The 22955-nt window shown below is 40.1% G+C and overlaps 1 protein-coding gene and 1 non-coding gene across 2 annotated transcripts in view; one reads left to right on the top strand and one right to left on the bottom strand.

Moving 5' to 3' along the window:
• Positions 1 to 22955, top strand: part of csmd2 (CUB and Sushi multiple domains 2) — a 613472-nt gene that overhangs the window by 38529 nt on the left and 551988 nt on the right. The window contains exons 2-3 of the mRNA XM_048612954.1: positions 1717 to 1791; positions 8720 to 8807. Of these exons, the coding sequence (XP_048468911.1) occupies positions 1717 to 1791; positions 8720 to 8807 (163 nt within the window). The remainder of the gene's footprint in view (positions 1 to 1716; positions 1792 to 8719; positions 8808 to 22955) is intronic.
• On the bottom strand, positions 15726 to 15798 carry trnak-uuu. Its single transcript has one exon. It is a non-coding gene; the product is annotated as a tRNA-Lys (tRNA).

Here is a 22955-nt window from a genome sequence, read left to right as displayed (position 1 = left end):
TTGCGTCTGTAAGCTCAACTTAACAATGAGGCATATTGATCGCTTGCAAACCAGTGAAACCCAACCCACACTATTTTCCAATGCCCAGTTCAAAGATACTGTAAAAATAATATAATGTAATATATATATGTATATTATAAAATAGATTAATAGTATATTCCAAGAATGTGCATAGTTTAATGAGAATGTTGCTGATTCTACCTACTCAATAGTCCCTTCCTTTGCCAGCTACATAACAAAATTATTTTGCTAAAGCTTTTTCATCATTGTCAGATCCTGAAAATGCAATAACTCCTTTAAGTGATCAGCATGACAAGGGATTTAAGCCTTTTATTTGTAAATTTCTGCGTACAGTTCTGCATAAGCCTTTTGGATTAATTGGATTTTGTGTATGCAATATTAGTACAGCCGAAGTCAGATCTCAGAGTTAACGTCATCTTCAGCTAAGCCACATCACCTAATGCATGAACTGAAGCTACTATCTAGATCTGTGGTTTTACAATGATTAGGCATTTTGCACTAATAGGTTTACACCCAGAAATGTTACTAACCGGTTCCAGCAACCTTTTGTTGTTTTTTTAAAAAATCATCGATACTTGACCGAATGTGATTAATTAAATGATGGCACATTCTCTTTCTTGATTGTATTGGATTACATGATGACTAATGACAGATGGCATCAGCAGAAATAAAATACCTCATTTCATTCAAATTAAAGAATTTTGAATCAGCATGTAGTAAATAGGTTATCCATTTAAAAATAAACTTTGCACTTTGGGTTCAGAACAATATAAATGTACTGAACTCTTGCTATGTTAATTTTAAAGAATGTTTATCAATCTGGATTGTGAAGACATTCTTACTATTGCACTCTAATGTCTGCCCACTTCAAAAATGATGGCGTTGCTCATGGCTATAAATTTTAATAATATCATCCAGAAGTATTTTGTTAGTTTTCGCATCTACACTGACAACACCCAGCTCCCCTTTACCACCACCACTCTTGACTCTTCCGCTGTTGTTAAATTAATAGACATCTTATTCAACATCCAGGACTGGATCAGCAGAAGCTTCCTTTAGTTTGGTCCTGAAAAGATGAAACCACCCACAACTTCACTCTTCTTAGAAACTGTCTGAGATTAACCAGACTGTTTGCAACCTTGTTTCATATTTGAAGATTTGAGATGAGCTTCTGACCATGTAGCTTCACCATCACTGAGACAGTCTATTTCCATTTCTAGAACATTGTCCTATCTCACTTTGTCCAAGTCATTTCTAGTAAAGGCCTCTTTCAAGTCTTTGTTACATATAGACTTGACTATCCCTGTGCATTCCTGCCTGGTCTCCCAATCTCTGCGCATCACAAACTTGAGATCATTGAAACGACTATTGTTCATGTCTCAATTTTGGTGAGTATCTCTGTGTGCTTTTGGCTGGTGAGGATCTTAGCTCTGGAATTTCCATCTTACACCTCTTCACCTTTCTCCCTCATTTTTCCCTTTAAGATACTTCTTATAACCTATCACTTCAATGGCGGTGTTATGCTTCTCTGCTTCCTTGACCTGAAGTAACTCATGTCTAATTTGATTTAATAACACTCCTGTAAAAGGTTTTGGGATATTGTTTCACATTGTAGTCACCATGTAAATAGAAGTCATTATTATGAAGTACAATTTTACTTGTGAATATCTCATGCAAATGTTCTTTTTTTTCCAGTTAAAAAGTTGATTGAGCTGAAGTCCCGAGGAGTAAAACTGCTTCCCAGCAAAGATAATCAGAAGCCTTCAGTTTGTAAGTTACTCTGTTTTCCAAATTCAACAAGTGAATCTCAGGGACAAATCTTCTGCTTTTTATTAAAAGTGTAATGGCAGGTACAAAAATGTGTGAGAGATTACTGTCCACCAACACCAATGTGATCAGGAAAGCCCACTGGATCCTGGCACTGCAGTGGTCACCTAGTTGGCCGCCTTCTGGATAATTTCCTCAGACAGAGATGTTCCATCATCCCCAACTCCACCCCACCCCACCCAAAACTCTTGCCAGTCTGATGCTGGCAGCTATTGTAAGCCACAATGCTACTTCAGAAACTGTGGTATAGTAGAAACCAAGGACAAGGGGGATCGTCAGTAACTTCTCAGGGTGGATTGAGGGGTGAACCTCATGGGAAGAAGTGTGTCATAGGGTTGAGAAGCAAGGCCACTATCTTTCAAGGTCAGTCCCAGCTCCTCATTAATGCCCTCAGTCATTTCCAAATTGTGGCACATCAAAGCTCTTACCCAACCCAGCAGGCAGTCCATTTCATTTCTTATTTGGAAACAGTGCTCTCACCTCCCAGGAATGAAGTTAGTATGCGAAGATGGCATGAAGAGGCCCAATAACTTGTTATTAGTTGACAACTCAAGGGCCTCAATTTGGCACAGGATGGGAAGGTCTTCTTGGGAGGGGAAGATTCTACGCTACATCTTGGTGTTTCCTTCTCTCAAATAAACTTTCTATTGTTGATTTTCTACTATGTCTATGCTCCCCCCAATCTTTTTGTGAGACTTTTATTTTCAACTCGAAATGCTGAAAGTTTCAGGATACACCCTCAGTTCCTTCCCCATTCACTGTAAAGAGTGATCTGGACTCCGCTTGCCCTCTTGGACAAGATACTTGGACTAGAAATTCATCATGTCGGTGTGAACCAGCATCCAATCAATGACCTGAATAAAGAAAGTACTGCAGTTACAGCACAAAAAACTGTGCATTGTTCTGATCGCATAAGAAAACAGTTCTAAAAGGATTAATGCTGGAGACTGCATTAAGCTCTACACCATTTGATGATGTCATAAAGTCTATGGAAGGGATAAGGCAAAACATTTTTGGATTTTAAGGAGTGCAGACCAACCTCCAGACATAACCAAATAGTCTTAGTAGCCAAGCCCAACTAACTAATGTAACGCGTACTTATTTGCTATCGTGAAGTAAATGACATCATCTTACTCAACCTCTGTAAACCAACAAGGACCTTAAAACATATTCAATGGAACAGGAATCACAGCAGCATTCTTCTACCACCAAATACCATTTCAGGATTTATTCAAGGTCACATCCTGGAAGCTAGATCGAGATTAATATCCTTCACATTTATCTTCATTAAACTGAGAAATGCCAATTTCCTAATCCCATTTTTCATGCATCCTCTCTCTTTAATTTAAACTTTGAAACAATCAGCGATTTATCAAATGACCCAAAATCTATCATTGTATTTTTCCTAAACGTAACAATTTTAATCAGTTGATCAACAAAAGGGCTAATAACTTTTGCTGAACTGTCAAACAATGGATGCTGGTTCCATGTACCACCAGTAGACACTGCAGCTCGCAAGTAATAAGTAGTTCAGTACTTCCCCTACATCATGTAACTCTCATTGGTAAGACAGACAAAGAGTCATTGCAATTTATTGGCTGTCCTTGCCAATGAAGTCTCAAACTAAATCTGGATGAGAAAAGGTATTTGGGCCATACTACCTCATCCTTCAGTGAAAACTTGAAATGTAAATGCAACCTATCTATTTTCTTAGCCTGTCTGGTCATCATTTTACCAGAGCAATGCATGGATTTCCCTCTCTTATTTTTCCTTCTCCCTTCCCCATTCCATATCGCTGAGGTTTTCACTCATTTTACTTCTCTGTATTTCTCTTTTACTTTTCTTTTCATGTAATACTCCAAATTTGAATTGTCCAGTGTCACTGGTATTTCCAGCTGTGTCACTGGAAGTTCTCCAGGACTAGAATTTATTTTACTCAATTGTTTTTCATACTAATAGTCACAAGTATAGTCTGTCACTTGGTATAAACCCGTGCTAGATTCTGTTCTGAAGGCCTGGATTTTTTGCAGAATTGAGAGGACTCTTGTACCATTGAAAAAATGCAAGATAGGTTCTGATTTCAGGATTCCCACCCCTATTCTCAGAACTGAATATTTTTGCTAATGCAGGTGTTTGATTGCAGATAGTAAGCCTGCATCCAACACTCCTGATCCTATTGGAATCATTACAGGGGTAGGCATTTCATAGTGCCTGGCATTTTCTGTGAAATCAGGCTTGCTTCTCCAACATATATGGCCCATATCCTTCCCGAGAAATCATGAACCATATTCAGCATGCTGACTGGCTAACTGCGATGGGTGTGATCAGGGGCCCGCAGGACAATATCCATCCTACTATTGGCTCCACTGAAGTAAAGATTAGTTATAACAGGGCCCTTTAAACCGAGGCAGAAATGTCGAGTCAGAAGCTAGTTGCCTTGGTCACAGTATTCTCATGTGGTTTGATGATGTTTAATTCTGTGTTTGAGTGAAGATTTGTAACTCGGGTGCTGGTTTAGATGTTGGTGTGTTTGCCGAGCTGGGAGGTTTGATTGAAGACGTTTTGTTCCCTTACTCAGTGGTATCCTCAGTGCTGTGGAGGCTCCTGTGAAGCGCTGTTGTCTTGTGCTGCGCTGTTGTCTTGTGCTGATTCGAATTTATATTGTCCGGTTTTTGCTGCTTCCGGTTACTCCTGGTTCTGGCTGTGGGTTGTGATGGTTGGCATGTCGGGTCTAATTCAATGTGTTTGTTGATGGAATCCGCGATTGAACGCCAAGCATCCAAGAATTCCCTGGCTGTCCTGTGTTTGGCTTGTCCTATGACAGTAACGTTGTCCCAGTTGAAAGTATGGTTTTTCTTGTCTGTGTGTATTGAAACCAAGGACATCTGGTTGTGCCGTTTAGTTGCTAGCTGGTGTTCATGGATGCAGGTTGGTACTTGTTTGCCTGTCTGTCCCACAGTGTTTTGTGTAGTCTCTGCATGGTATCTTGTAAAGTACATTCGTCCTGTCCATGGTGTCTATTGGGTCTTTAATCCTGGTCAGTTGGTGTCTTAGTGTGGCTGCCGGTTTGTGTGCTGTCATGATTCCTAGTGGTCTAGGTAGTCTGGCTGTCAGTTCTGAGGTGTTTTTTTATATATGATATGGTGGTTATTGTTTCGGGGGTTTTGGTGTGTCCTGGTTGTGTTGTCTGTGGGCTAGGCATCTGTGGAAGAATTTGCGCGGGTATCCATTCCTGGTAAAGACCTTGTAGAGGTTTTCTTCTTCTTCCTTCTGCAGATCGGGTGTGCTGCAGTGTGTAGTGGCTCTTTTGTACAGGGTCCTAACGCAGCTCCTTTTGTGTGAGTTGGGATAGTTGCTGTGATAGTTTAAGACCTGATCATTATGTGTGGATTTCCTGTATGATTTTGTAGTGATGTCACCGTTCTCTTTTCTTTCCACCATCACATTCAGGAATGGGAGTTTGTTGTTATTTTCCTCTTCTCTGGTAAATTTGATCCCTGTGAGTCTGTTGTTGATGAGTCGGTGGGTGTTCTCAATTTCTGTTCTTTGTATAACTACAAAAGTGTTGTCCATGTATCTGATCCAGAATTTGGGTTAGATCCGTGGGAGAGCTGTTTGCTCCAGTCTTTGCATGACTGCCTCAGCTATCAGTCCAGAGATGGGTGAGCCCATGGGAGTCCCATTGATCTGCTTATACATCTTGCCATTGAATATAAAGTGGGTTGCTAAGCGTAAGACCAGTAGTTTGAGTATGCAGTGTTTGTTGATCTGTTCCTCATTTTGTCGTCTATTGTGTTTGTCTAGTAGGTTGGATATGATTTCTTTGGCTAGGTTTCAGTCAAAGACATGTCAAGACATACTCACAGGGAGCAAATTAACAAGTGAGGAGGAAAACAACAACAAACTCCCATTCATGAACATGATGGTAGAAAGAAACAAAAGTATACAGGAAATCCACACATAATGACCAGGTCTTAAACTATCACAGCAACCACCCCAACTCACACAAGAGGAGCTGCGTTAGGACCCTGTACAAAAGGGCCGCTACACACTGCAGCACACCCGATCTGCAGAAGGAAGAAGAAGAAAACCTCTACAAGGTCTTTACCAGGAATGGATACCCCGCAGCTTCACCCACAGATGCCTAGCCCACAGACAACACAACCAGGACACATCAAAACCCGAAACAATAACCACCACACCATATATAAAAAAAAACCTCAGAACTGACAATCAGACTACCCAGACCACTAGGAATCATGACAGCACACAAGCCTGCAGCCACACTAAGACACCAACTGACCAGGATTAAAGACCCAATAGACACCATGGACAGGACGAATGTACTTTACAAGATACCATGCGGAGACTACACAAAACACTATGTCGGACAAACAGGCAAACAAATAGCAACCCGCATCCATGAACACCAGCTAGCAACTAAACAACATGACCAGATGTCCTTGGTTTCAATACACACAGACAAGAAAAACCACACTGGGACAACACTACTATCATTGGACAAGCCAAACAGAAGATAACCAAGGAATTCTTGGAATGTTGGCATTTATCCACGGACTCCATCAACAAACACATTGAATTAGACCCGATATGCCAACTATTACAATGCACAGCCGGAACCAGCACCTACTGGATGCAGCAAAAACCAGACATTATAATTTCGAACCGACACAAGACAATGACACTTCACAGGAGGCTCCACAGCACTGAGGATATCACCTGGTAAGGGAACGAAACGCCTTCAATCAAACCTCCCAGCTCGGCGAACACACCAACACCTACGACATTTAATTTCTTTTGAAGGTCAGGAGAGTCCTGGCCGGTGACCCCATCAGCTGTTTAGTAGTTTGACATTTGTGATAGGAGAAAATCAGAACAACCTTCTCTCATTACCTCTGCTATGTATGCCCCAATTTTCCAAGCATGAAAAAAGTATTTTTCGGGCCCTAACCCCAACATTTGATAAAATTTGTACTGAAAATATTACTTATTTGTCGAAGCTGGATTTTTGATCATGTTTCACTTGCAGATCTTGCCCACTTATTCTCTAACAAATTCATGTATCAGTGGTAACAATGTTCGAAAGTTGAGCCACAAAAATCATGATCATCTACTGATAATGTTGCCCTTTGTAAATATGCATGAGCTTGAGCTGTATGGGAATTTTAAATCAACATATGTCAAAACTCATTTTCATGCCCTTTGCCATTTATCTGTCTACAAGTCAACATGTGTTTGTATGATTTGTCAGGTTCCAGTGTAAATATGTCAGCAACAGTTATTCTCATAGATTGCTAAAATATCATTTGGATTGTGTCTTTTTCTACTGTGGTGGGGATGCATCTTATGATCTTTTGTTCATTATTTTTTCCCTTTTAAGTTAAGTTGGTCTACTTTTTGCCCAGCCGATGGGACTTTATTATCTCCCTGCACTTACATGATTCCAGATTTGTAAATACTGTACTTAAGTTAACATTGTCTAAATCTTTCACTGCTGAAGCTATTTTCTGAAAACTAGTTTGCAGCTATGTTTGCGAAAACTGAATGCTGGAAGCTACAATTTTGAAGGACAGAGTTCAGTTTTTTTTAAAAGTAATTATTAACACTCTAATTATCTGTGCCTTATGCCTTTCTGCTGGTAGCATTGTTTTTATTTAAAGCTCATATTTTGCACTTGACTACATACATGTGAAAGCCCAGCACCACTCACTGTCTGGTCAAGCTCAATTGCATGACTATCCCATTTTTATTAACCTGCAAAACATTGCATGAATTGAACACCTACAGAGTAATCATCTCTGTTTCTGTTAGATGTTCAAAACTTGTCAGGTGCAGGCCAAGCTATGACACCACTGTATGAACATTATAATTCATATATACAAGCCACCTTACCAGAGAGTATTGTGGTTTTAAAAATAGTCCAGTTGTTTTCTGGTTAATACATCCTAAACAATGTGCAGTTGTTGACATGCACATGTTAAACATGAAGCCAACCAGCTGTACAAATGAAAGGAGTGCTAAAAACTGATTGTGAAGTCAGTTCTTAAATTGTTCACTTTTAATTCCATTTAATTAGTATTTTTCAAATGAATAAAATAATTTTTTGTCCATCTTGTAATTCTTATATGGCATCTCAAATTAAAAACAAAGTGCTGGAAAGATTCATTAGGTCATGCAGCACCTGTGGAAAGTGAAGGAATGTTCATGTTTATGGTTGATTACTTTTTGCAGACTGGTGTGCACAGTATTTCACTTTTGTCTCTGGCTTCCTTACTTTCATGACATCTTCACAGTCGTTGAAATCAAGTAATTTAATTATCTCTAGTGGTGTACAAGTGAGAGTGTCAAAAATGCAATTGTAAATGTATTTTAACCTTGCTGTCAGCACATCTACTTTAAATGGATTAATGATGCTGTCAAAATTGTGCATGATGGAATATTACGATACTGTGCGAAATTAAATTACTTTGAATCAATAACACGACCAAAAAGTTTGAGTACCCATAAAGAAACTGTTCTGATCATCCAAGGGCAAACTTAACATTAAATTGTGGTTAATGAATTACATATTTACACACATATTACTTGCATGTGAGAGATTTATGTAGCAGGTGAGAACAGATAAACTAATGAGAGAATCAATAATAAAATAAATGCATCAAGATTAAACAAGAAATGAGTCATTATTTGATTTGCCAATTAATGTTAGTCCTACAAGCTATTTTATTGCTGACAGGATTTGTATATTGTAATATCCTATTCATTAATCAATAGAAGAATTGGAAGGTAGATTACTCATAAAATTGGTGTTTGTGTAGATTTCACATAAATTTGTCTATTTTCTTTGTAGTAACTCAAGCAGGCACAGCACAGGGTTATAATATGTGTCCTGACCCAGGAGTTCCTGAATGGGGTAAAAGAACAGGTGTGGATTTCAGGTAAGAAGCACTTAGATCAGCAGGTTTAATTTGTGCATGCATTTATCATTTGAAATATCTGAGTGATATTTTTAAAACTCTTTTTGAAGATTGTTTTAGGTACAGACTCCTTTCATTTCACTCACAGTACAAAGAATGCAACAAGAAGCAGAAAAGTAACATGTGAATGATTATACATTGGTTTTGTGAATGATTGATCCACAACAATTTGAGTCACATTTGATTTTAAAAAGTTCAAAAATACCACAGAGTATATCACTTTTAGTGGTTGGCACCACTGTCACTTCCGTATATTTAAAGATATGTATAGTCTATAAGTTTATAGATGTTCCAGGTTATAAAAAATCTGCTGGAGACGTTTGCAGGACCATTACTTAAAAATAAAAATGAAATCATTAATAAAAAAACACTTTCAATTGCCTTGAGAAAATGTACTTAAACAATGCAAATTGTACATGAGTAGGAACCGAAATAGTATTGGAAAATGTTTTCTCATCATTGGCCAAGGGTGATTTTCAAGAGCACGAGGGAAGACCAGAATGTGTATGAAGCTGTATCACCATCACATACATACTTCCAAGTGGTCAGTAGCAGTTTTTTTTGAAGAGGGAACAGAGAGGGTTGATAAGGGCAAGGCAGTCAATGCGATGTACATGAACTTCTGAAAGACATTTGGCAGAAAACCACGCACAAGATGTGCGAGGGAAATTTTTCACACAGAAAGTGGTAGCAGCCTGGAATGCACTGCCAGAAGAGATGGTGGAAGCGGGCACATTGAAGATATTTAAGAGGCACCTAGATGGGTACATGAATAGGGAGGTAATAGAGGGATACGGATCGAAAAATGGGAGGTTTGTTTTTAGATTAATTAGGGCACGATGGTTGGTACACGCTTGGAGGGCTGAAAGGCCTGTTCCTGTGCTGTAGTTTTTCATTTGTTCATTTGTGCATTTGCAACAATTACAGGTCATGGAATAAAAGGGACAGTGGTAACATGGGTACAAAGTTGACTGATTGATAGGGAACATGGAGTAATGGTCAATGGGTATTTTCCAGGCTGAAGGATGGCTTTGTTATGAAGTTCCCCAGAAGTCTGTATTGGGACACTTGTGTTTCCTGAAATATATAAATTATCTAGATCTTTTTGTGCATGGTACAGTTTCAAAGTTTGCAGATGACACAAACTTTGGACAAAATGTAAATTATGAAGAGGAAAGTGCAGAACGTCAAAAAGACATTGATGAGTTGGCGAAGTATCCAGATAGGAGGCAGATGAAATTCAATGTGGAGAAATAAGAAGCGACATGTTTTCATCCAATGAACATGGAGACACAGTATGTAATAAATGGTACTATTTTAAAGTGTGTGCACAAGTAGAGTGACCTGGCTCTGTGTGTTCATAAATCATTACAGGTGGGAAGACAGGCAGAGTTATTTTAAAACAAAAACAAAAAAGGTGATGCTGAACTTCTGATGGACACTGGTTAGACCTCAGCTCGAGTATTGTATAAAGTTCTGAGTGCAGCACTTTGGGAAAGATGTGAATGCTTTGGAAATGTTGCAGAAGTTGTTCCCAAAAATGATTCCACTGATGAGAAACTTCAGAAGAAAGATTGGTGAAATTGAGATTGCTTTCCTTTGAGAGAAAAAGGCTGAGGGTTCGTTTGTTAGAAGTTTCAACATAATGAGGGTTCCAGATAGAGTGGCTACAGAGAAACTATCCCCATTCTCAAAAGAATTGAAAGCCATAAATAAGGCACAGTTCTTAACGGTTTTCCAAATGAAGCAAGTGCATGATGAGTAAAAGACATGGTCACACTTTGAGTGGTATGGGGTAAAAAATGTATGATGTACATTGATGCTCTGCATAAGAGATTTTATAATTGTGAGTTTGGGAGACATAAAGAGACAACTTCATAGTAATGGTTTGAATTCCTTGTCATCAAAGATCTTGGACGAAACTTTTAATATCCTTGTACCCAAAGCACAAGTCAGCCTGCAGTTGCACCTTGATTAACAGGCAACATATAAAATAGCTGTTGGTGATATTAGGAATCAATTGTTCAATTTAATTATGTTATATGACAACTGCTAATGCTATTATAGAGCAAACAGCAACCGGCCTTTAAAATAGACCGATATATCTGTTAAAACAGAAGATTTTTTAAGAAGTGCTAATTCTGTGGCAAAGTTGACTACAACTACTTTCAAGTTTAAATTCACAAGCTCACTCAAAAGCTGTCATGCAGTTGACTAATGTGGGAATAGAAATATGGAACTTAGTTAGTAGTGGATGTTCTTCCAGTGTTCTAACAGGGAAGAAAAACATTTACCCATTGTAAAGCATGCTGAGTTGAGCCAGGAGAGGATTGTTAATGATGCTGGGTTCTGAAACTATCAACACAAGCAATGTTCATCAAAACACATGAATGTAACAATAGTAAAGTGTTTATAAAATGCAGACAAGATCAAAGAACACTAGGCATGAATCTACGCAAGGGAATAGTCAGGAAGTTGAAACCAAAATCTTTCCTAAAAAGATGGGAGTAAACAAGAGAAGGATGAGTATCGACCAGAGTCAGAGGAGATTAGAATTCAGTTAGAAGAGTGAGTTGTTGATCCAGAGAAAAGAAGTAGGGAAAGTGGAAGGCCACAAATGGATTTAAAGTCAGGGATGAGAATTTAAGAGCTGAATTTTCATACAGCCTGGTCTGCCTTGTAAATCGTCAACAGGACCTGGATATAGAAGTCCACCCTTTATTTCAGGATAAACCAATTTTTTCAACAGTGGTTGGGCGTAAGTCACACAGCAGGAAATTTGAACTTAACAATTTCACTTGAAATTTGTCCCAAGTTCAAGAAAACCCCATTTGCACTGTTCTAAGAGTTTTAACACACAGTGTGAAATGCCAATTTTATGGATAAACACTTGTGAAAGGCAGGCAAGGTATGTGTGATGATTTGAACTTACCTAACTGCCCAGCCCTTTGAAAACAGAAAAATCAACAGGCTAAAGCGGTGAGTTAGAGTAAAACAACAAGCACCCTCTGATGGAATGTGTTGACTGAAAGGCCAATTTTTGTAGCTTTGAAAAAATGTCATTACCACATGCTGTTGCAGTTTCAATAGATCTCCTAACACTTCTGGCCCATTGCTTCAACAACATTTTATGGAAGTAAATAAGCGTTGTACCTGGCAGGTTAAACGCCCACTTTGTACTTTAAGAGTTTGACCCAGTGGGTGGCATGGTCGCTCAGTGGTTAACACTGCTGTCTCACAGTGCCAGGGACCTGGGTTCGATTCCAGCCTCAGGCGACTGTCTGTGTGGAATTTGTACAATCTGTATGGGTTTCCTCCCACAGTCCAAAGATGTGCAGGTTCGGTGGATTGGCCATGCTAAATTGCCCGTAGTGTTCAGGGATGTGCAGCCTAAGTGGGTTAGCTATGGGAAATGCAGGGTTACAGGGACAGGAGGTGGATGTGTGTGGGATGCTGTTCAGAGGGTCAGTGTGAATGGCCTGCTTCTGCACTATAGGGGTTCTATGAATGAGCTGCTTAACAGGTTGTTAGATCCTTAATGCCCCATATGCACACAAACACCTTGATTTCTCCCATGCTATCTCATCCTGGGGTGAAATGCATGCTTGTGAGAGTCATTTCCATTTCCAGAGATCTGCAGAGTTTACCTATGATATAGCCTAATGTTGCAACTTTAGACCTATGCCTTTTCTTGCCTGCTGGAATTTTATGTCAGCTTTGGACTAAGAAAGACAATTAATATTTGTGACATTGTGATCATGAAAATACAAAATAAAACTGGAGATATAAAGAAGTAGTGAAATAACTTTTCACTGCTGATAAAAAAAAACATATTTTGTCCAATTTTTTGTTTTGCACTTATCAGGATGATTTGTAAGAACGCTGCTGTCCTGGGAAATGAAACATGCAACCTTCTGACTAATTCAAGGCAGCTCCATAATTCAGCCAGGATTAAGAACAGAAGTTGCCCCTTAGATATAAGCAAAATACTGCACATGCTGGAAATCTGAAATTAAAAAATATATAAAATTGCTAAAAATAAAACTCAGCACATCTGGCAGTATCCATGGAGAGAGAGACAGAGCCAATGTTTTGAGTTCAGTATGGCTCTTTTACTTCTTCCCTCTCTGATGTGATGTGAGCCATGGCAAGAAAGGTGCAAAAATATGGAGAAAATGTTATCATCTCAATGTGGAGTAAACCTTTTACAATTATCCACTCAAGCCTTAAATGGCAACTTCAAAATTCTGCCAATGAGCAGTGACTACTTATTTAAGTGTATTTGCATCTCATTAAAGCCCCAACCTTCGAAGAGCATCCCAGCCAGACCCATCCTCTTATCCTATCCCTGTAACCTTGCATTTTTCATGACTGATCCACCTAGCCTGCACATCACTGGACAACACAGGGCCAATCCACATAACCAGCACATCTTTGGACTATGGAAGGAAACTGGAACACCTGGAGGAAACCCATGCAGACACAAGGAAAATGTGCAAACCCCACAGACTCAGTCACCTGAGGGTGGAATCGATTCATAGAATTTCATTAGACTGGATAAACCCTGTGTCTATAGGGTCTGCTAACATCACTGTTTCAGCAGCTGACGTATTATCAGCTGCCTTATTTTATTTCCTTGGCTTCACAGGCCAATAGACTACATTTAGTATTCTTTCTCACCAAAAGTATGATAAACCCGTTGTACTCAAATAACCATCCAGAAAATTGGCATATGCAGTGTCGCTAAAAACAATAACTAGCTTCATTTCTACTGGGTCATGCAAAACTGTAAACTTGAGGTGCGTTTCCAAACTTTAGTTTCTTTAAAACTTTACTTCTTCTCAAGATTTTGTCAACAGTAGTATGTTTCATCATGATAGTTAGTTCGAATACGTCATATCAAGCATCAGATCTAGTCTGAGCACACAATCAGTTTAATTGTCCAATCAGACTACTTAAATGGTCTGTCACTTCCCAGGGTGTAAAATCATCTTTCTTTCTATTGTTGGAAATAACCTTACCTTGTGTTTCCGCATCAGTTTATCCAAATTCCACCAGTGCTTCATTTATCATTTATGATTGAAGTGTGAAATGCATGGTACCTCATCAGATTTTATGACTTGTTAAGATTCCCGAAGTGTGTAATCGGTGTGAATTAACCTTGAGACGTGCACTGGAACAATTTGCTTGCCATGCTGTAATATCACCGTAATTCCATCATGATCTAATACCTTATCAATACCTTTCCACTCTCTTTGCCCTTCTTTCTTTATAATGTACCATGTGCCTGGATTAAAATATATTTCTGATGTTTTAAGGCTCCCTGAATTTGCTCTGAAATTTCATCATTAATGAATGCCCTTTTCTCTGCATTCAGGGCATTAGACTCATCAGAAAATGCAGTGTTAATTTTATTCCCTTCCCAAGGCAGGGTACGATCATCATTGCCAGAGGAATTTTTGGCTTCCTCCCAAAAACAAATTGATATAGACTCTAGCCCCCAACCATTTGCAGTGAGTTCTTCACATGGACTGTCCATGCCAGGGCAGATGTTAACTTATAACTTGGCTGGTCTTTATAAGGTGTCAGATTGATCTGTGTAATTACTTTCACACACTCCATTTCCGAAGGAACAACTCCACTGGTGCGTTCATTCCCACAACGTTTCTATTGGCAAGTATTTGCCTAAGTTCATCATTGGCAAATTTTCCCCTGTCCAATTTCTAGTTAGGAATCTAGCCTATACTCCCTGCCAACACTCTTTCCATTTATCTACCGCCTTGTACACAATTATTCTTTTCTCTTTAGTCATGCTTCAAGACACAACTTGGTTAAACTCTTGAGCTAATGGGAGGCTCAACATGGACTATAGTGAGATATACCAATATTTATTTTTGTGACAAGTATCACATGTATGGCGATCTTCTCCAAATGTTTAATGTACCCATTGCATCCTATGCCTTTATTCTTAGTAGACTTTTAATCTGTCAATTAATGGATAGGCAAATTGCTGAGACTGTTTTAACCTAAATCGACTTTTTATCCACTTTTAAACTCTTATCTCCAGATGCCAATAATACTCGCTTAATATTTTGATCAGATAAGTTAGGTCTTGTTAATGAATGCAATAATGTCCAGATTTTGTAAACTGTAAATCCAATGACTTTGTCAAAACAATTACCTTGTCATGTTCCACTTTATGTTTCATTTCAGCCTTATTCGCAGACAGTTTGCTAAACAGTAGAAATATTCCATTTGACGTGACATCTGTGTTGATAAGGTGATTTACTCCAAATATTTTACTGAAAATCTCCCCCTTTTAGTGACTTCAATGTGTTGTTAGCCCCAACCTGAAGCAGATGAAACTCTCAAATTCCTCAACTTGATTTTAACCCTTACTAGTTAGTGCAGCTGCTGCCTCACACCGCCAGGCACCCGGTTCCATTCCACCCTCAGGCATTTGTCTGAGTGTAGTTTTCACATTCTCCCTGTGTCTTTTCCTTGTGGTTGAAGTTTCTTACGTACTCCCCAGTACTATTGTTTTCCCACATTATCACAGATTCCCTACAGTGTGGAAACAGGCCCTTTGGCCCAGCAAGCCCACACCGACCCTTGGAGCATCCCACCCAGATATATATAACCCACCTAAGTTACACATCCCTGAACACTATGGACAATTTAGCATGGCTAATCCACCTAGCCTGCACATCTATGGACTGTGGGAGGAAACCGGAGGAAACCCATGCAGACATGGGGAGAATGTACAAAATCCACACAGACAGTCGCCCGAGGTTGGAATTGAACCTGGATCCCTAGCGCTGTGAGGAAGCAGTGCTAACCACTGAGCGACCGTGCTGCCCAAAAGCGCACTAAAGGACACACCCAAACAGGGACTTGAACCCTGGACCCTCCAATTAAAAGTCTGATGCTCTACCGACTGAGCTATTCAAGCTTTTTTTTTATATTTACAATATTTCTTAATTAATCAAATTAATTAATTAATTAATCTTCATTCTTACTATGCTGACAGAGGTATGCCTTCTAACTTGGCTGCCCTTGGCTTTCACCCACATGTTTTAAGAGGCAGTGTCCTCAGATAGTCTCCACCACCCCATGATGGGAATGATGTGGGTGAGCATTGCCTGGCTGGAGACATGATTGCAATGTTGCATGTTGTATGCCCAACTCACGATCCCCAGCTCAATAATGAAAATTTGGCCCCAGTTACCTTTCTAGTAAACTTACAATGTGCCACTGATTTTCTGAAGAAGGGTCTTGACCCGAAACATCAGCTTTCCTGCTCCTCTGATGCTGCTTGGCCTGCTGTGTTCATCCAGCTCTACACCTTAGGATCTCAGTGTGCCACTATATCCTCCTTAAGGATACTGCCTACAACATTCAAGATGTATTCTAATCTGTGGGGTTTATGTTACAATTGCACTACCGTTTCATACTGCCCTGGCTCACATATACCTCTGTCTGATGTTTCGTCATGTGGTTCTCACCTCACTGCACTAGTCTGGAAAAATACACATAGGCCTCAATAATGAGTATGACATCAAAGGCACAAATATCAATGTCTTGTCCATGAACTCATTAACCACCATTTTCTCCTGGATTAACAGAGACGAGTTCTAATGTGCAAGTCTGTAGTTCATGGAGGCAACAACAGATATATATTACAACTCTCAGTCGGAAGTCCAAACACACCTTATACCCTTTAGACCAGGTAGGTGTTCTTAGTGGTGTTCTTTCGAGAGTTTGGGATAGGTGAAAGTAGACACGAAAGTGTGTCAAAGATAAATAAACTCAATAGAACTTTCAAGCTTGTTGTAGCTGTTAAGGGAGCTGTCAAAGGGAACTATCAAGAAAATGGCCAAGTAAACTGTCAAGAGAGCTATGAAAGGTAGCTATTAAGAGAGCTGTAATGCTTTTGAGGCATGTACATTTCTGCTCTTTAAATATATGAAAAAATAATCTGTAGTGTTTAAAGAGACAACAAGGTGCAGAGCTGGATGAACACAGCAGGCCAAGCAGCATCACAGGAGCAGGAAGGCTGACGTTTCGGGCCTAGACCCTTCATCAGAAAAATGTCTCGGATTCTCCAGCGTCTGCAGTTCCTACTGTCTCTGTAGTGTTTAAAACTTGCTTTCTCACTTTATATTGACATGATTAGTGCTGTGGAACTGATTTCGTGATCTGTCATTATCACATTGGGGTGCCTGTCTATTCGCACTTTGATTGACAACTGTAAGTGTTTATCAAGTCACTGAAGAGGGATTATGAATACAAATACTCATTTTTATAGGGGATTAAATGAAGTTAATTGTAGTATGATTTTAATAATAAATTCCTTAATTGATTCTTTAAAAGTTATTCAATCTTATGATGAATGCTGTGCGCTGCTCATGTTGGAAAGTTGGTGAACTGGCATTGAGAATGCAAGGGAAAAGATAGTTGGCAGAGGCATGGTTTTCCATTGGGTATGAGAGTCAGTTGAGAGAGTGCTACCAGTAACTACAACTTCAGTGACACCTTTTTTTCCATGATGGCCAACATATTGTCCTCCTTGGATGTTAAAACATAAAGAAATGTTTCTCTTCTTTATATTTTTTCTTGCTGCTGTTCATTGTAATGCGTTACATTGTCCTATGTGGGTCATTGGGTGCCTTGGGATATGAATGGATGATGTACTTGTGCTGATTAAATACCTATCAGTATTGCAACTGGCATTTGTAGGTGCAGGCTTGCAAGTGTGCTAAGCCTATGAGATTGAAGTGAAACAAATAAATGTTTAAGATTTATTTATTGCCACCCTTGCACCGGAATTCCTGAATTGTTATGGTGCAGGAGGCAATTCAGTCCATTGTGTCTGCATTGACCCTCTGAGAATTTTAACTCCATGCTAATGTTTTGTCTGTTCCCCTGTAACCTTATACAATGGATAATTATTTAAATAGAAATAACGTCACCTTCAGTGCCTCCGTTGGACCTGCCTCCACCATGTTTACATTCTCACCACGCGCACTATGTGCGAAACCTTACGTTTGCTCCTTTTGCAAAAGACTTGAAAGCTATGCCTTCTGGTTCTCAAGTCATTTACAAATGGGAACAGTTTCTCACTATCTGCTCAGTACAGACCCTTCATGATTTAGGAAACTTGTATTATATCTCCTCTTAGCCTTCTCCTCTCCAAGGAAAGCAATCACAACCCGTTCAATCTTTCTTCATAACTGAAATATCACATCCCTGGAACCATTCTGATCTGTACTCTTTTTCACTCTCTCCAATGCATTCATGTCCTTCTTGTAGCATGACGCCCAGGATACAATCATTCCCTCTAGATCAAAACCATGCACTCCTTGTCTAATGGTGCTGGCCTCAAACACTGAAACTACTCAACCATAGCCACCACTGCTTTTCATCACAATGAAGAGCTCCTGTCTCATTGGCTGCCACATCTACAACCCACTGAAATGGTGCCCATCTTCCAATTATCAGCCTGAATGTAAGCCTCCCTAACTGTCAGCTATCAAACAGGAGCTGTAGCTTGTGTTTTTTTTCATGAAACTCTGCCATGAGGATTGGCAAGGCTTTAAAGGTTCAGGACCTTGCAGCTTTTGCGGCTTTAATTGCTGCTTTCCTATTAATTTTAGGGCCAGAGTAGCAACTTGCTGTTTGGCAATTGATACATTGCACTTGAGCCCAATCCAGCATTGACCTGACGTGCATCTACATACAACAGAAAAGAGCATAATTTTGCTGTATCTGTCCCAGGCATGCTGAGGCCAATTCTAGTAATGCAACTGTTGCCTAAATGAGGTAAGCGAGCTTGCCACGTACCAGGAAGGAAAATAGGATGGATTGTGCTCTGGATGGAACAGCTACTACACAGCTTTACGAATGGAATCAATGGCGATAACCTTCTGAAAGAATGTTTGAAGTGTTAGCAGAGACATGGGATGGCACGGTAAACATTTATTTCAAAAGCACGAAACCACTCCACAGAATTCACGGGCTATGAAGTCTCAGACTGTGTTTACCACGAAGATGTTCTGCTGCCAGAAATACATTCAAGCCGAAGCTAACAGATGGACTTTTTAAACTCCAGTGAGACCAGATGGTACACGCTGTGGAACTGGTCAACAAAAAAAAGTTATTTGAAGTTTGCCAAGTCCCTATTCCATTTCCAGAGAAGAGATTGGTGAAGTTTATTGATGCACATTCCTGAGCATCAATCGTATCCCTTTCCTTTCAGTGGTTAAACTTGCATCTTATCTGCTGGTGATTCAAGAAATGGGATACATTCCCATGCTTTCATGGAAAAATAAAAATCCTGGATGAAAAGTTGTGAAGTGGGCATTGAGTCAACAATTGCAGCTTCCACACATGTAATTTGACATTTTGAAATAAATAATTTTACCTTATTTTAAAGCTAGAAGCAAAGTCAATTATGTATTCTTTGAAGTAATCAGAAGGTGTCCATTTTGACACTGGTACTCTGTTGAAAAACATGAGATGTACACATCTGTCAGTTTGTGGGCTGAATGTTTTTGTTTTCCTGGAGCTGAAACCCAACCCCAGGCCAGCATTCTGTCACCGATATCTAATTTAGAAACCATTAGAGTACAACTGCAGAGACTGGCCCTGCCCAAGAGAGTTTTATTCAATAAAAGAGTCTGCCAACAGGCCCCAGGGATCAGAGAGGTGGAGTGGGATGGGGAGGTCACAGTGAACTGATGGTGCTATCATTACAGGGATATCCATTATCACAAGTGATTCCCTCCATCTGCCATTCATTGCTTGCCAAGAATGGCATTCACCTTAGAACCCAAAGGGAAGCCATCCAACGTTTACCTAGTGGTGTGTATATTCAGGTGTGGACCTCCAGACATGGGCAAAATGCCAGTGGAGGCACTCAGTAGTCGTTAATCGGGCACTCCTGCCATAGTAACTCACATCTGGCACCTTCACTGACCATATTACCAATCCCTTTACATCTCATTTAATTCATGCCTGGGATGAAGGAATTAACTTATTGAACAGGTTGGGCCTAAAACAAGTGGAGTTTAGAAGAATGAGAGATGATCTTATTGAAATATGTAAAGCCTGAGGAGACTTGATGCGGGGATGACAGAGCTTGAGTTTGTTTTAAGAATAAATTGGAGATGAAGGATATATTTATTATCTCTCAGAGGATTGGTGGTGTGTGGAATGCAGTGATGCCTGGGTCATTGAATTTATTAAAGACTGACTTAGATAGAATTTTGATAGACAGGAGAATCAAGTGTTATCATTGCAGACAGGAAAGTGAAGTTGAAACCATAACCAGATCAGCCATGATCTTTATTCAATAGTGGAGCAAGCTTCTAAAGCTGATTGCTTATCTCTTCTGAGGTCTTGTATTCAAGCCTGTTCCCAAAAGGCCAGGAAAATTCACCCCTGCGACACTCTACTCTTCAATGCACACACATAAGGTTTTCCTCCAATGTCCCTGTTGTTGCATTAGGTATATCTTGGGAACATTGGGGAATGTTCGAACATTTCCAAGTTGTATTCTCAAAATGCAAATTATTGTCTAGGTGGACAATAGCCAAGATCCTTTCTTCTAAGGTAATTGTTTTCCAGAGTTTTCTTTGATGCAAGGTTAAACAATTGCTCATCTCCTAACATTAAAGAGTCCACATGGAATGTTTATTTCTTAATGCATGTAAAAAATTGCAGGACAGCAATATGCCAGTGTCCATAAATGACTAAAGCAGTTAGCCTAGCTGTAGAGAAGCAAAGACAGATGGGTGGACAAGCAGTCAGTGATTGGACTGTAATACTTATCCAACCACCAAAAAGTTAATTGCTGTAATAAATATTGAATTGAAATGATTAACTTGTCCTTTAAATTCTTCTCAACTAACAAACTGCAGACAGAAAGTATTCCTTACACATTTGACTAGGAAACTGTGAAGTTGTTTTTTAAAAATTATTGTTCTTCTTTTATGAAGAGCGTTAAAAGTTGGATGTGATTCACTACATACTATTTGTTTCTTGTACGTGCAAGAGAGGGAATTGGGTAGGAAAAATCGACTCTTGACCAAAAGAACAACAACTCAGGGAGATCAATGAAAATATACGTTAGTGATTACCGTTGATTGCAATATGCAGACTAATAAATAGTTTCAGTGATGGTTACCTGTGGACACTCGAATCATTTCTGCTCTACAATTATGATAAGCCTTTCATTCCTGAAGGTTGGACAGCAACAAGGGGCAGCAGAGAGGCACTGATCTGTAAGTAAGTAAATATAAGAGTAAATGAAGTAATGATGTACTATCGAGTGCAAGATCCTGAATAGAGCACAGAAAACCAAAGCAAATTTCGAAGTAAGGAAAATCATGATGACTGCACGCATGTCACTAATTCAACAGTTCTGTCGGACTTTGCAGATGGTGTCACTTTGTAAGTGATAGCCTTATGATAACCCTGCCAACCAGCAGTGGGAGAACATGAACAGAGTGTATAAAACTGATGTCCATTCAAACTTAGTCACCTATATTCTCCCTTTTCCTCTTCTCCCATTCACTCAGCCAGCAAAATAAAGTTTGGTTGACTATTAAAATTCTATCCAGTTTATGATGTACATACATGTAATTCTAGCTTTTTTTTAAATGGACCAGGTTCACTTTTAACTGAAGAGCTTGTGCATTCCAGTTATAAAGGTTTCACATTTCAACGATATTAAATGTAAAAGCTATTCATTAATTACACATTAATGAAGTTAATTTCCACTCTCCACAATATGGTGTTAAGCAGCAATTATCCAACTGCAGTGATGGACATAGACTACACTTGTTTTACATAAGGGAAGATGTTCTTTTTCAGAAATAAATCGTGATTCTTGGTGGAAACTATTGATTATAGAACCTACATCATGAGGGAGTAGGGGCTAATACATCACCATTTTATCACAGCAAAGTGCATACACAGATGTACAATGAATGTTCTATTTTTAAATGGAGTATATTATAACATTTTTTTCGAACAGAAATGTTGAAGTAGGTTTCAAATGAGAATCATAAAGTAAAGAAGAGGTTTTATCTTCGAATCAGAGATAGTAGGAACTGCAGATGCTGGAGAATCCGAGACAACAAGGTGCAGGGCTGGATGAACACAGCAGGCCAAGCAGCATCATAGGAGCAGAGAGGCTGACGTTTCGGGCCTAGACCCTTCATCAGAAAAGGGGGAGGGGAAGGGGGTTTTGAAATAAATAGGGAGAGAGTGGGAGGCGGATAGAAGAGGGATAGAGGAGAGGATAGGTGGAGAGGAAACAAACAGGTCGAAGAGGCGGGGATGGGGCCAGGAAAGGTGAGTGTAGGTAGGGAGTTAGGAAGGGGATAGGTCAGTCCAGGGAGGACGGACAGGTCAAGGGGGCGGGATGAGGTTGGTCGGTAGGAGATGGAGGTGCGGCTTGAGGTGGGAGGAGGGGATAGGTGGGAGGAAGAACAGGTTAGGGAGGCAGGGACGAGCTGGACTGGTTTTGGGATGCGGTGGGGGGAGGGGAGATTTTGAAACTTGTGAAATCCACATTGATACCATTGGGCTGCAGGGTTCCCAAGCGGAATATGAGTTGCTGTTCCTGCAACCTTCGGGTGGCATCGTTGTGGCACTGCAGGAGGCCCAGGATGGACATGTCGTCTGAGGAATGGGAGGGGGAGTTGAAATGGTTCGCGACTGGGAGGTGCAGTTGTTTGTTGCGAACCGAGCGTAGGTGTTCTGCAAAGCGGTCCCCGAGTCTCCGCTTGGTTTCCCCGATGTAGAGGAAGCCACACCGGGTACAGCGGATGCAGTATACCACATTGGCAGATGTGCAGGTGAACATCTGCTTGATGTGGAAAGTCTTCTTGGGGCCTGGGATGGGGGTGAGGGAGGAGGTATGGGGGCAGGTGTAGCACTTCCTGCGGTTGCAGGGAAAAGTGCCGGGTGTGGTGGAGCTGGAGGGGAGTGTGGAGCGGACAAGGGAGTCACGGAGAGAGTTGTCCCTCCGGAAAGCAGATAAAGGTGGGGAGGGAAAGATGTCTTTGGTGGTGGGGTCGGATTGCAGATGGCGGAAGTGTC

Source organism: Rhincodon typus, chromosome 27 (genome assembly GCF_021869965.1).
Source record: "Rhincodon typus isolate 14 chromosome 27, sRhiTyp1.1, whole genome shotgun sequence".
NCBI classification, from domain to species: Eukaryota; Metazoa; Chordata; class Chondrichthyes; order Orectolobiformes; family Rhincodontidae; genus Rhincodon; species Rhincodon typus.
The sequence above is the reverse complement of the archived record's forward strand: the minus strand, read 5'-3'. Positions and strand labels throughout refer to the sequence as shown.